This window comes from Engystomops pustulosus, chromosome 2 (assembly GCF_040894005.1).
Source record: "Engystomops pustulosus chromosome 2, aEngPut4.maternal, whole genome shotgun sequence".
Classification (NCBI taxonomy): Eukaryota; Metazoa; Chordata; class Amphibia; order Anura; family Leptodactylidae; genus Engystomops; species Engystomops pustulosus.
Window position 1 is genome coordinate 140699867 of NC_092412.1, and position 15308 is coordinate 140715174.

The 15308-nt window shown below is 40.2% G+C and overlaps 1 protein-coding gene across 3 annotated transcripts in view; it reads right to left on the reverse strand.

The window, feature by feature from the left end:
- Positions 1–15308, reverse strand: part of C2H1orf94 (chromosome 2 C1orf94 homolog) — a 139368-nt gene that overhangs the window by 26519 nt on the left and 97541 nt on the right. For 2 of the 3 annotated variants that reach the window (XR_011852854.1, XM_072133093.1), the window contains one exon: positions 8554–8664. The exons of the other annotated variant lie outside the window; for it this stretch is intronic. Coding sequence is in view for 1 of the 2 variants with exons in the window: in XM_072133093.1 (XP_071989194.1) it covers positions 8586–8664 (79 nt within the window). In the remaining variant the exon portion in view is untranslated. The remainder of the gene's footprint in view (positions 1–8553; positions 8665–15308) is intronic. 3 annotated transcript variants of the gene reach the window in all.

Genomic DNA, 15308 nt, shown 5'->3' on the forward strand with positions numbered 1-15308 from the left:
CTGTACGCCTTGGAGGTTCTTGCCTGCCATGCCGCTAGCGTGTTGTCTGAGCGGGTTTTCAGTGCAGCTGGTGGCATCATCACAGATAAGCGTACACGCCTGTCGACTGACAACGCTGACAGGCTGACGCTTATCAGGATGAATAAAGCCTGGATTTCTCCGGATTTTCATTCTCCAACAGGTGAAAGAAGCTCAATCTGAATAATGTATGCACTCCTCCTCCTCATTGTCCTCCTTCTCCTCCTCTTTGTACACTAAAGCATAGGAAACTGGCTATTTTTTGCCAGGGCCAACTGGCTCTAGCTATAATACTCTATGTATTTAATTTTTCTGGAGGGCCACCTACCCGGTCCTCTGTTTTAAGCAATTTTTGGGAGTGCCACATACAGGCACTAAATATAATTTTTCTGGAGGACCACCTACCTGCTCCTCTGGTTTGAAAACTTTTTTTACTGGCACATACAGGCACTCAATTTATTTAATTTTTCTGGAGGACCACCTACCTGCTCCTCTGGTTTGAAAACTTTTTTGGACTGCCACATACAGGCACTATCCAAATTAAATTGTCTCCATAGCAGCCTCCACATGTCGTCTTTTTAGCTGGCTCCACACGTTGTCTCCATTGCTACCTTCACACGTCATCGCCATAGCTGCCTCCAAAAGTCGTCCATATAGCTGCCTCCATACATGGTCTCCTTATCAAACGAACTGTGTCAGGCAGAATTTTGGGTTGTTTTCATGGATTCCACATCAAACTTGTTAACTTTGTCGCCACCCTGCTGTGTAATCCACAAAATATACTGGCAAACTTTTATCATTTATCAATATTATTTCAGCGCTTCTTGCGCATCTGTTTACATTCCCCTCACCCGCCATATCCTAAACTTATAAGAACGCTACTACACTTGATCTTATACAAAAGGTTCTTTGAAGTGCTGTTTGGGGAGTAGCCTAGAGACAGGGGCTTGGATTGGCGAAAGCTCGCCTGGCTGCAGAGCGCCAGCTCCATCTCAAGATCCAACTAACATAGTTTTAACTGCAGCACCTTTAATCTACTACTAGTTCACTGCCTCCATACATCGTCCCCTTATCAAACGAGCTGTGTCGGGCAGAATTTTGGGTTCTTTTCATGGCTTCCACATCAAACTTGTTAACTTTGTTGCCACCCTGCTGTGTAATCCACAAAATATACTGGCAAACTTTTATCATTTACCAATATTATTTCAGCGCTTCTTGCGCATCTGTTTACATTCCCCTCACCCGCCATATCCTAAACTTATAAGAACGCTACTACACTTGATCTTATACAAAAGGTTCTTAGAAGTGCTGTTTGGGGAGTAGCCTAGAGACAGGGGCTTGGATTGGCGAAAGCTCGCCTGGCTGCGGAGCGCCAGCTCCATCTCAAGATCCAACTAACATAGTTTTAACTGCAGCACCTTTAATCTACTACTAGTTCACTGCCTCCATACATCGTCCCCTTATCAAACGAGCTGTGTCAGGCAGAATTTTCAGGTGTTTCACCAGATACATAGTGGAACGCGGCCCATCTGTCGCCGCCATGCTGGAGACCTGAAGTTGCAATCATAGCAGCGCAATATGGATGCCCCATACTGTCGCTCTTAATCATGGAACCATTTCCGTAAAAACAATTAAAAATAGAACCACTATGCTATTCCATTATTCCTAGGTGAAATATTCAAACGACCCGGCCTGCTTTGAAAATTATAATTTTTTCAAAGTAAACGCTTCTGGCCCCCAGGCCCATTTTGGGTGGGGAGGAGCCGAGAGACAGGGGCTTGGACAGGCGAAATCTCGCCTGGCAGTGGACCGCCAGCTCCATCCCAAGATTAGGCAGCCTCAGAGGCATCCATGCATGCTGCCCCTGCTGTTTCCTGTCCATTTTGCCTCCTCGATCCTCCACAGCATCCACCAATGTCTCATTTCAACTCTCTATACCCCAGACGCTGGAGCACGAGAGGATATGCAGCACATCATCCCCTTATCAAACGAGCTGTGTCAGGCAGCATTTTCAGGTGTTTCACCAGATACATAGTGGGACTCGGCCCATCTGTCGCCGCCATGCTGGAGACCTGAAGTTGCAATCATAGCAGCGCAATATGAATGCCCCATACTGTCGCTCTTAATCATGGAAGTCGTCTCCATGGCTGCCTCCACATGTTGTCCCCTTATCAAAAGAGCTTGTCAGGCTCATTTTTAGGGTGTTTCACCAGATACGTTATGGAACTTGGTCACTATGTCGCCACCATGCTGTGTTATCGACTAAATATACCGTCAACCTTTTGTTCACATAGGAAATCATTTCAGCTCTTCTTGCTCACCTCCTTTGGTGAAACCTGAGTCCATTTAGTGTATGTCGCCATGAGACTCTATAGCCTGCCACTGCTGCCGCTGCCTCTGCATGCCGTCCCCTATAGTGTCAGGGTCAATTATTGCATGTTTTAGATGCTATCTAGCCTCATTCGGTCACTCTGTCATGGCCATGCTGTTGCCCATAATTTTGGCATAATGGTGTGATTAAGCAGCCTCAGAGGCATCCATGCATGCTGCCCCTGCTGTTTCCTGTCCATTTCCGTGGTGTTTCCATCCTTTTCTGAGGTTCCCAGGTGTTTGGCCAAGCTTTCCTGTGCAGAGCCTTGGTCCCCTTGAAAAATGCTCGAGTCTCCCATTGACTTCAATGGGGCTCGTTATTCGAGACGACCACTCGAGCATCGGGAAAAGTTCGTCTCGAATAACGAGTACCCGAGCATTTTAGTGCTCGCTCATCTCTAGTCTTCCCTTTAAAACATAACAGAAGCTGGCGAGATGACTACAGAGCTTCTGAACTCTATTAACCCTATAAGAGTGCGGTCAGTTATGCCATTTTATCAAATCTGGCATTAATTCTAGATACATTTTCTTTAACTTATCCAAATGATTAAGCATTTGTTTTACACTTAACAGATTGTACTTCTACTTTGTGGTCACTTTCGTTGTTATCATTATTTATGAAAATATTGGAAATTTTCTAAAAAAAAAAACAAAAATGTGAAAAAATTGCAAGTTTCAAAATGTGAAATGTTCTGCTTTTTAGTTATAGCCATAGTTATAGTTTTTAGTTAGCTATATCCAAATTAGTTAAAAACTATAATTTACTATGTTCTTTTTTTTGTCTCTCAAAATCATTTTTTATCATTTTGATTCTATAGAATGTGTGAAAAGCGTATAAATAAATACATGACCTGATAAATAATTTTCAGGTGCAATGACACCTTTTATAAAACCTTAAAGGGAACATGTCAGGCACATCAAGCCCTCCAAACCAAAGTTCCTACTGTCCTACTGCATTTTCTGTTGCAAATTGATTATGTATTACGCTTTACTAAGCACGTTAGTGAAGGGGCAACCAACACTCTAAACTTCAGGAGGGCAAATTTTTATCAACTAAGGGAAGACCTTAAAGGCATAGACTGGGATAATGCTCTCAAAGACAAAAGCCCCCCCCCCCCCAAAAAAAAATGGGACTTTTTCTCATATATTCTGAAAAAGTCCTGTGAGAAACACATACCTTATGGGAAAAAGCATAAAAGGAACAAGAAAAAGCCTATGTGGCTAACTAGTCTTGTAAGGAAAGCAATAAGCGAGAAAGATAAAGCGTTTAAGGTGCTAAAACGTGAAGGTAGTGATGAGGCATTACAGGATTATAGAGAGAAAAATAAATCCTGTAAAAAGCAGATAAAGGCCGTAAAAATAGAGACGGAGAGAAATATTGCCAGGGAGAGCAAAAATAATCCCAAATTATTTTTCAAGTATATAAATGATAAAAAACTAAAAACAGAGAGTGTGGGTCCCCTTAGAAATAACATAAGGGTTATGGTGGAAGGAGATGAGGAAAGGGCCAATCTACTAAATGTCGCCTTCTCAACTGTCTTTACCCAGGAAAATCCCCTGGTGGAAGACACAATGAGGAATAATGTAAATTCTTTTTATAATGTCAACAGTTTAACCCAGGAAGAGGTACGGCGCCGCCTTGCAACCACTAAGATAGATAAATCACCTGGGCCAGATGGCATACACCCCCGGGTTCTGCATGAATTATGTACGGTGATAGACAGACCGTTATTTTTAATATTTGAAGATTCACTGAGGACTGGTTATGTTCCACAGGAATGGCGCATAGCAAATGTGGTACCAATATACAAAAAAGGATCAAATAGCGATCCTGGAAACTACAGACCCGTGAGTCTAACTGCTGTGGTGGGGAAAATATTTGAGGGGTTTATTAGAGATGCTATCCTGGAGTATCTCACTGTTCACAACCTTATAACCCAGCGTCAGCATGGGTTTATGAGAGATCGGTCCTGTCAGACTAATCTGATTGGTTTCTACGAGGAGGTAAGTTCAAGACTGGATCTGGGGGACGCTGTGGATGTTGTATATCTGGACTTTTCAAAGGCTTTTCAAACAGAGCCTCAGTAAAAGAAATTTTTAGGAGATGGGTGGAGATATTTTAACCCTTTACTAGCAGGAATTACTGGTGGTGAGATTATGGTGACGTCTTCGATGAGTTTGGTGAGCATTTTTTACCTACAGCAATAGGATTAATTTAATATTAAGCAATGATAGGGGTAAAATGTGAATATATATTGTGCAAATAGAATGGGCATACTACTTGGATGGGAGGCATTCTGGGAGAAAAGGTGATTTATAGTGCCTTTTTCCTTGTTAATGCTAAACCTGGGGTTTGCACAAAACTTGCTCTTGGCCTAATTAAGGTACATTATTTGCTGAACGAGGTGATTTTTCATTGAAACCCTTTAGGAGTACCTATAACTTATAGATGAAATGTTATTAAATCTTTTTGGAGATAGACTTACCAAAAAAATTTAATTTCATTCTTGGGGTCAGCAAGATAATGCTGATAACTACTGTATATACTCAAGTATAAGCCAACCCAAGTATAAGCCAAGGCCCCTAATTTTACCACATATAACTAGGAAAACATATTTACTTGAGTATAAGGGAAATGCATTGGCTTAAAGGGCACCTACCACCCCGATTCTACCTATAAAGGTAGAAGGGGTGGTAGGTGGATGGATGGGACGTGAGGATAGCCCTTTTTTGGGCTAATCCTCAAGTCCCGGGTATCTTTTAGAAAACTTTATTGCATGTATATGCAAATTTTTTTATGCGGCTACTGGGGCATGGAGTAGCCGGACATGAGGCTACTAGTCGCGGCTACTCCACGCCCCAGTAGCCACGTTACTCCGCCTACCAGGTAATCTTTGGCGCTCAGCTCCTGGTAGCTGCGCGCCCTCGTCCGATTCCCTCGGCATCTTTGCCCTTCTGCGCATGCCCCCCTCGGGGCCGCGCAGCCGAAGGCCTGCGTTCTGTGCATGCTCAGAACGCAGGGGACCCGGACGTGGGCGCGCCAGGAGCTGCGCGCCGAAGATTACCTGGTAGGCGGAGTAACGTGGCTACTGGGGCGTGGAGTAGCCGCGACTAGTAGCCTCATGTCCGGCTACTCCACGCCCCAGTAGCCGCATAAAAAAATTTGCATATACATGCAATAAAGTTTTCTAAAAGACACCCGGGACGTGAGGATTAGCCCAAAAAAGGGCTATCCTCACGTCCCATCCATCCACCTACCACCCCTTCTACCTTTATAGGTAGAATCGGGGTGGTAGGTTCCCTTTAAGTAATGTGTTCCCCAGTAATGAAATGCCGCATGCAGCCCTACCCCAGAAAATGCCCCAAGAAGCTTTCCCCCAATAAAAAATGCTACATGCAGTCCCCTTGTAATGAAATACTCTGCAGAAGTCCCACTAGTTAGTAAATACCTCACAGAAGACCCACTAGTAATGAAATACCCTGCAGCAATTCCCATAGGAATGAAATTCCCTGCAACCCCCCTATCAATGCAATGCTCTGCAGTCCCCCTATTAATGAAATGTCCTGCAGCAACCCAAATGTGTAAAACAATAAAGTTACATACTCACCTTTGAATGCTCCCCACGGCTCCTCTCGCCTCTTCTCTTCACTCATAACAGAGTGGGCAGAGTCTGCAGCGGTGATGGCATTGTCACGTCTCTGCCCGCTTTGTTCGGATTGAAGAAAAGAATGAAGAAGAGCTGTAGGGAGTATCGGAAAGCATTGGAAGGTGAGTATGTAAGTTTGTTTTTTTATACACTCGTGTATAAGCCAATGTGTGTTGCACAAAACTTTACAGTCCCAGAAATTGTAACAATGAAAATGTCAGCTTCTCCAGCAAAAAAAACAGCTTCCACAGTTCCATACATTGGAGCTATTGGTGTCGAAAAAAGGGCGAAAAAAAATGTGCCAAAGGTTTTCATTGTTTTAAATGTATTAAAACCTATATAAATTTGGTGCACCTGTATCTACAGTTTTTGGTGGAGAAATTTTTTGTTGCACGTGGATACATTTTCTTTATGTATGGAAAACATTTTGCTATACACTATAAACAACTATAAACTCAATGCTGCTAAAATAAAGATTTGATTATCCAAAAATGTGCCAATTTTATCAACCAATATTATTTTTTGTGACAAATAGGATTTAAGATTCAAAGTGGCCTTTTGAATTTCATCAGATGACAAATCAGACATGACTAGTAAATCTGCCTGACACAATATGCTACAATTTTTGAAATCCAAAAAGTATTTATTAGAAAAATATTATATGCTTGATTTTACCATTTGTTTGTATGTTTTAGGCTGCATTCACACGAAAGTATGGGGGACGTATATATGGCCGACGTATATATACAGTGTATATATGTCCACCATACACCTCGATGGCCTCACAGCGCCGTACAGGAGTGGTACGGTGCCGCACATGTGCGGCACTGTACCATTCTATAGCCCGAAGAAAGATAGGACATGTCCTATCTTTCGACGGAATACGGCGCCGGGCCCTATGTTACTCTGCTCCTCTCCCCGGCTCAGATGTATGCCCACAGTATTGTGTGAATGTAGCCTTAATAAATATTTTTTGCTAAAACCCTGAGATAATCTGCACTATATTCATCTAAACAGGACGATAGTGCAGCTCAGTACTTGTTGTTAGGTGACTTTTGCTGTGAACATCTCTGGTGTGAATACAGCATATCCGTTGGCTAAACTACTTCCCTTGTAATTCAGAAAGTGGGTTTACCAGAACTGTCTTGCGGAAACAAGACTATCTGCACATCTTAGGAGTCAAGCCAGAACAGAATTTGCAATTTTATAAAAGTATCTGTGCTGTATTGCAAGTATTTCACCTTTAAACTGCTGTTTTCCAAGATAATTTAACAATTCCCTTCAAGACATAAAGCTGGTAATAAATGCTCTAAAGTATGAACATCTTATGCTCTTAACTCTAAGCAGGAGTCATTATAAGTAGAGTAAGGCCTCTTGCACACTAGCGTTGCGTTTCACGTCAGGGTGCAATGCGTGAAAAACTGACGTTTTTGCTGCGTTTTTGTTTCATTTTTGTTCGCGTTTTTTTGCGTTTTCGGTGCGTTTTTCACGCGCGTTTTTTTAAGTCAATGGGACTTTTTCAAAGGGACCAAGGTTCGGGAATAAAATGTTTTATTTAATTGAAAAATAATGTCTTCTGATAAGTTGCAAACATCTGCGATCTATTCTTCACTGTTCCGCGCACGTATATTATCTCCCGACAAGTTAGCAGATGTGAAGAACATTGAAGAATAGAATAAAACCAGTGAACACAGTGAAAACAGTGACCACAGGATCATTTAAGAGAAAAACACAGTGCAGAACACAGTGCAGAATAGATTACAGATGTTCGGCACATCTGCTTACTTGTCGGGAGATACGCGCGGAGCGGTGCGAACAAAATAGCATGTGAAGAACAATATATATGTGTGAAGAAGACATTGCAGATGTATGGAAACATCTGCAATGTGTTCTTTACACACATATATATTGTTCTTCACATGCTATTTTGTGCGCACCGCTCCGCGCGTATCTCCTGACAAGTAAGCAGATGTGCCGAACATCTGTAATCTATTCTGCACTGTGTTCTGCACTGTGTTTTTCTCTTAAATGATCCTGTGGTCACTGTTTTCACTGTGTTCACTGGTTTTATTCTATTCTTCACTGTTCTTCATTGTGTTTTTTTAATTAAATGATCGTTCGCGAGCAGGGGAAATACTGTTATACTGGTCACCTAGCAACCCTTACGTTTAAAACGCATTGCACTCGCATTGCACTTGCAATGATTGCGAGTGCAATGCGTTCTTGATGCATCTCCATAGACTTCAATGGGGCGTGAAAATTGCGCGTGACTCGCAAAAATAGAGCATGCTGCGATTTTGACGCGCGTGCAAACGAACGCAAGCACGCGCGTGCAAAACAACGCAAATGAAGAAAGACCCATTGAATACAATGGGACAGAGTGCAATGCAAGTTCTGCGCGTCAAATGCACGCGCAGAACTCGCGCGTGAAAAACGCCAGTGTAGAAGGGGCCTAAAGCACATCAATGAGGTTGAATTCTCAGCAATAACTTTTATTAGAAAGGGACAATTTCTTTACCTGAGTTTTTGACTTCAGGGCTACATAAGAAGTCAAAACGGTTTCTTGCAATTTCCACTAGAAGACAAGTTCCAGTTGTTTACTGCCACTCTTGAAATGGGAGGATTGAACCTGTAACATGCCAAGTTGCTTGATTATACTACATGCCGTGTCAATTTGCATTACTCTCATGCTATTAGGGAATTGAGATTTAACTAATGTAAACATTAACCTTTTGCCATGGCTGGCTTGGTATATGGGTGCATATGGGTATATTATTATTTAGTTTTACATTTCTTATACATTCCTATTCATTCCTATGCATTTCCTATACCTTCCTATTATAACAAAAAATATGTCGACCCACAGTTCATATTGTCATATTGATTATTATGTTTTAGTGATTGTTGAAAGCAGGCATTGTGAATATTGGCTACTGGAAGTAGGCACTGTGACTTTGGGCTACTGGGAGCAGGCACAGTAACTATTGACTAACTAATGTTAGGTCAGTGCTGGGGTAGGTACTGTGACTTTTGGTTAATGAAAAGAGACATTGTGAAAATTGGTTGCTGGTACTATGCTTTTGCTTACTGTGGCACAGGTGCTGTGACTATTGGCTACTGCATGGGGGAAATTAGACTACTGTCTACTGTGTGGAGGCACCGTGATAATGAAGTTAAGATTCTAAAATTTTTCTGTTGTTCATCTGCAGAGATGAGTCATGAATGTGAGAAGCTGAAATGGCAGATTGGTAGAAGTAGAAAATGAAAAAGAACTCCTCCAATCAAAAACATTATCTGTGAGTTGCCGGTTTACATTAAGTGCTGGTATTACCCGTGAGCTCACAATTCTGTACTCAATATTTATACACAGAGTTTGGTTCTATTTTTAACTCAACATTTTTTTACATATGGGATTTTAAAGGGCCAGTATACATCTATAAATAAAAGCATACAGATCTCTAACTAGTCTGTGCAGGTAAGTATGAAAATTGTTAGATTCATAGTTAGCTAAATGTGTATTTTAAAGTGGTATTACCTCAAAGGCAAAATTCTTAATTACATTCAAAATAGAAATATAACATATTTTGTAATTTGATGTTATAACAAAAAAAAATCAAGTTAAACATTTGATTTTTCACAGATATATGTATAACTTGTCTCCTGTTGTTCTTCTACTGTTCAGTTTTTCCCTGGATACAACCATAAACTCATCCTGACAGAGGTTGTGCAGGTCTTGTCAGGTTGGATTCCCTCACATGTAACACTTGTCCCCTCTGTTCATTCATGAAGTGGGTAGCCTTATTACTATTGTATTACTATCGCGGTTTTGTGTGTGTACAAGAGGACAGCTGTATACTGCAATAGCTTCCAGTCCATGCAGGAGGCGATCGCAGAGTGACACCACACATTTTATCTCCTCCTTGCTGTAGTGTGGAGAGAAGGGAAACCCCGAGTACATCCAGGAGGCAAGGACAGTACGTCCCTCAGCCAGAAGAACAAGAATGAGGACAATATGCTCCTCCCGCACACAGTCTTCCCCATCCACTGCAGCTCCAAGGGCACGCTTGCTACGAGTTGAGCCTGCAAGAGGTCAGGTTCAGTGAGTACTTGGGTACAGAGAAGGCACAGTGGGCAGCAAGTGATGGAGAGGGTAGTAAGGGGCACTGTGTGGGGGATGGTAGTAGGGGGCATTACAATGGAGGAACCTTGTGGAACACTGGTGGGATGATAGGGCACTGGTACATGTTGAAATTCTGGTAAACACCTCTGAAAGGTGTTTTATGGAGTTGTGGTGGTGGTGTGTGGGTGAGATACTCTACAGGGTGTGTGCTGGGACTGGTGGTGATGTGTGGGTGAGGTGCTCTGGAGGGTGTCTGCTGGAACCGGTGGTGATGTGTGTGTGAGATGCTCTGCAGGGTGTATGCTGGAGTGGTGGTGGTGATGTGTGGGTGAGATGCTTTGCGGGGTGTATGCTGGGGCTGGTTGTGATGTGTGTGTGAGATTCTCTGCAGGGCATATGCTAGGATCAGTGGTGATGTGTGTGAGATGCTCTGAAGGGTGCATGCTGGAGTAGGGGCAGTGATGTGAATCAGCCAGAACAAAAGGCAATACCAGGAGTATGGATCCGACTTGGACTTATATTTATCCTAAGATGATGGCCATGGGGTGCCCAGCAGAAAGACTTCAAAGTGCATTCAGAAACAATATGATGAGGGTGTAAGGTTTTTCCACTGCCTCCCCCTCGCCATGGCTTTCCTTCTAGGACATGTTAGCACACAGCAACAGGAGCAGGAATTTTCATGTGCTTGAGCACTGTAGAAAGAAGAATCAGGAAGTGTCTTCTCTGCATCATGTGACTGCTCATCTGATCCACGCCTACATAGCTAAATCTTACACTAAGCTAATGCAGGGATAGGAGCAAAAGTAGGCAGCAAAAACTGAGTAAAATTGCAAAGTAAGGGGTTAAAAGTTATCTTTATCATGTTAAGATCACTAGGGGATTAAAATTTGAAAACTTTCTTTTATTGGTAAAGTCCTTTAAAGGAAATCTACCATTTGTTTTCATGCATTGTGAACGAAACATACCTTGAGAATGCTGTAGCTACACTGATGCAGAAACATATCTTGTTTAATCCCTGAATTGAGAGGATTTGCAGAAAAAACAATTATGATAATGAGGCCCTGTTGCTCCTGTGGCTGCTCAGCACTTCTCCTTTTACACTAATTATGCACTGTTTCAGCCTTGTCCTGCCCAGCCTAAGCCGAGAATAAGTCATCACTGTGTTGTCCCTGACAGGCATAAGTAATCGCCATCCCCAGCTGCTGTGTATAAGTCATCTAACTCAGGTTGATTAGTCCTGTCTGGACAATTCAGGAAGCTTGGTGTAATGTGTTTATGAATGGCAGACTGCATGCAACCCAGCTTTTCAAAGGTCCTGAATTTTGTAATTGTTTTTTTGAGCAAAACCACTCGGATCAGGAATTAAACAAGTTAAGTTTCTGCATCAGTGTAGCTACAGCATTCTCAAGGTATGTTTGCTTCATAATGCATAAAAACAAATGGTAGATTTCCTATAAATTCTAGGCTGAAAGGCTATAAAGTTTAAAAACGTAAATTAAATGACTTTTAGATACAAAAAGGTTCATTTAAATAGTACATTATTATAAAGTTCTTTTTTAATATTGTAAATGCTTATTAGAGTAGATCTCATTTTTTTCTTGTGTCGCTCTACACAAAGGACTTCTCTCTCCCAAAATATTATATATCTGTTATTAAAGAGACTAAAAATTGTAATGTCATTTTTACGGAGGCGGGACCTTGGGTCCAGTTGCTGGTTATTTTCCTTGTAGTGGAGTAGTTTTACTCTAATTATGTATACAAGCTTTAAATTTAGTTCTTCAATAAAATGTTATTTTCTGAAATTATGTCTTTTTCATGAAATTGTCCTGTTCTTTCAAGAGAAGGCACAAGCCACTTAACAATAGCATAGCAGAGCGATGAGTTGAGTTGAGTTCAGCAATAGACTACTGCAATCTACAGTATAGGTGTAACATTAGAAAATTGCAAATCTCCCAATATATTCTTCAAAGTGCTTAAAGCTTCACTTTATAAAATCTATGTGACAAAGAAACAAGCAATAACAGTCTATCCAATTGAGATGCTTTCTTCTCAAGCACATTTTACAACAAAGATTCTGCAACAAACATTTATTGAACTGTTTCTATCACTGCACTGCTTCAGTGAAAGAACTTCCAAATGTAGAAAAAAAGTCTAGTTCTTGTTTTGTGTAAAAAAAAAAATGCTTATGGTTTACAAATTTTTTATTCATGTTTAGCGAGAACTTGTCACCAGGTTTTTATAAATGTTCTACTGATGCCTCTATCCATGGGATTAGAGTCACCATTTCTCTAAAAGACTTATATTGATGTCCTCTGTTCTAGTTATGGAGGCAAGGAGCTGTAGTATACAGTCAAACTATCCTTCCCCCTCTCCTCACTGACGCTTATTCATCCACAATCCTCCTTTGCTGCCCTCTCAGACATTTTTTCACAATCCCAATACCTATCAAACTTCAAAATCAATGCAGACAAATCTACGGCTTTAAACATCTCCTGCTCTAAAAGACTAATTGAAAAAACTAGAAGTTTTTTAGTGGGCCACTAAATCTATCAAATACCTAGGGGTTAATATCTCAGCAGATCCTAAATACGACGTAAGGGACAGGGTAGATTAGGCCTAATGGACTTGAAGGAATATTACTGGGCAATTCAATTAGTCAGGATAAGAGATTCGGTCAAAAATTCTGATGCAAAATCTTATGTAAAAATCGAAGAGGAGGTTGTGGGCACCTCCATTTCTCAATTACTATTAAAGAAGGACCAGCCTATACACTTCTCCAACCCAATCTCTCAAGTGGTCATACACACTTGGCATAATACTTCTTCCTACTCAGCAATTGGGGCTCCTCCCTAACCCCTTACCAAAGTACGTGACTTTTTAGGCTTAGATGACACCCAGTCAGACTCAGCCTGCCCTACATTTGACTACCTAAAACAAATTTTGCCTAAACTCAACACCTCTCATGCATACAACCCCACGGTTGTCCTTCATGGAAACCAATCTTTGCAAAAAAAATTTCTAGAGGAAAACATAAATTGAACATCTACCTTCTCTCCCATTTTCTTCCTCCTCTCCCCAATTCTCAAGTTCAGGTTGGGGATGAAAGGTGTATTAGAGAGAGTCACTCAAATTTAATTTCATTTTCTAAATCCCCTTTAATCTACTCCTGTTCAATTTAGTAGAGCCATCTTTTTCTACCTTTCGCCTGTTTCTTCAAATACATTGCCACGGCTCTAGAATGTTCAGTTGTTATTTATTTCTTATTATTATTATTATTATCCTTAGCTGTGACAATGATATACATATAGTTGGCTTATATGTTATTTTGTTGAAGACAGATATTAATAAGGAATATTCACTGAACAGTTTGGCAACATTTCCATCCACATTACAAAATGTATGTCTTGCCTGTTTTACTGCTGTAAAAATGATTAAAAAAAACCAATCAAAAGAATTTAAAAAAAAATATTCTTGAATAAATGGATCACACACAGGGTTATTCTGGGATAAAATGCTTATTGTTATAACTGGCGGACAAAAAATTTACTTTGCATTTCCTAATAGTTGCCTTAGTTTAACCTACTGATGCCAAATTCTGTACATGTACAGTGTTGTGGCATTAAGGCTTTATTAACAGGGCTCACATCACATGCTGAATCCTCTCCATATGGGATGAGGGACTGCTTTAATAAACACACATCGCTAACATCCGGTATTAATGCTAGCCTTTTAAGGACCACAGTCAAACACTACATGGCACTAAAATGTCACGGCCACCTTCTGGGAACCAGTCACAACCTCTTGATCCATTTTGTAGTTATAAAGTATTTGCCAAACTGTAATAGTGAAGCAATATTTTACTAATTTAATGCAATAAAATTATATTGCAGTATATTGCATGAGTGATCAGACTCATTAAGGTTCAAGTACCCAAAGGGCTTTGAAAATAGTAAACATTAGTAAACAAAATTTAAAAAAAAATTAAAATTAAAAATTAAAAAACTTTATAAAATAATTCAAATTAACCTCCTGCCTTTCCCTGAAGGTATATATAAATAAATAAACAAAATCATAAACATGTTTGGTATCCCCATATCTCAAAATATCCAATCTATGAAATAAATATCCCCTATGGTAAACACTCTCATGGAAAAAAAAACCTTAATCCCTTTTGTCATTTTTTGCATAAATTTTGCCCCCCTTTTTTTTCATGTCACTTTCATTAAACCATGCATGTTTACACTGTTGTATTGCAAGATTGACAAATCTCCTAAGGGTTTACACTAAGAAATATCTTTTAGCAATACTCAGATCATACTAACAATATTACATTATCTGACATTAGAGATATGTAAATCTGGCTGCATATCATTTCACTCTACAGGACAAAAATATAATTTTTCTGTTTTTCTGTTGTATTTAGTTTACATTCTGTCCTGCACAAGTCTGAAAAATCACTTATTTCACTCCTGGCTGTCTCAAATGATTTCCACAATACACTTGTGTGTCCTTCCTCCTCTGCTGGTCTGGATAGTCCAGTTGTCAGGGGGCCAGTGCAGAGCGTGATTTCTCTGCTCACTTCTCAGTGCTTGCTATAAGCCTTCTTTGTAGCTTGCTAGGATTTTCTGGACATCTATATTCTTAGATCATTTTAAATTTGTTTGTCTTCTGACCATCCGTTTATCTCTGGATTCTATACAGTATTGTCCTTTTGGATTAGATCCATATATATATGACCAGTCATTTGTGTTTGTTTTATTCAGTTTTGACACTGTGTTTTCTTTTCGTCAAAGGAAGAGAACATCAAGCAGTTGTTATCTATTGTCCAGGTTAGGATCAGAAAGTAGGTAGAAACATTGGGGGGGTCAAGATTTAAGGCTCAATAATGTCTGTGTTTGTCCTTTCTTTTTCCATCTTTTGACTGTACCCAAGTAACTGTATTTGAATATCTGAGACATCAGATTGTCTTAGATTCATTGTGAGCCTATCGTTTAAACTGAATCTGACAATGTAGTATTTTTTATAATTTAATTGAAATCATATTATCAATTGCTCAAAAAAATTGAACAAAAAGGCCTGTTGATTGAATTCCCATTATAAGCTGTTAATTGACATAAATATATTGTATAAAGTTCTTTTCTCTTGTTTCTTTT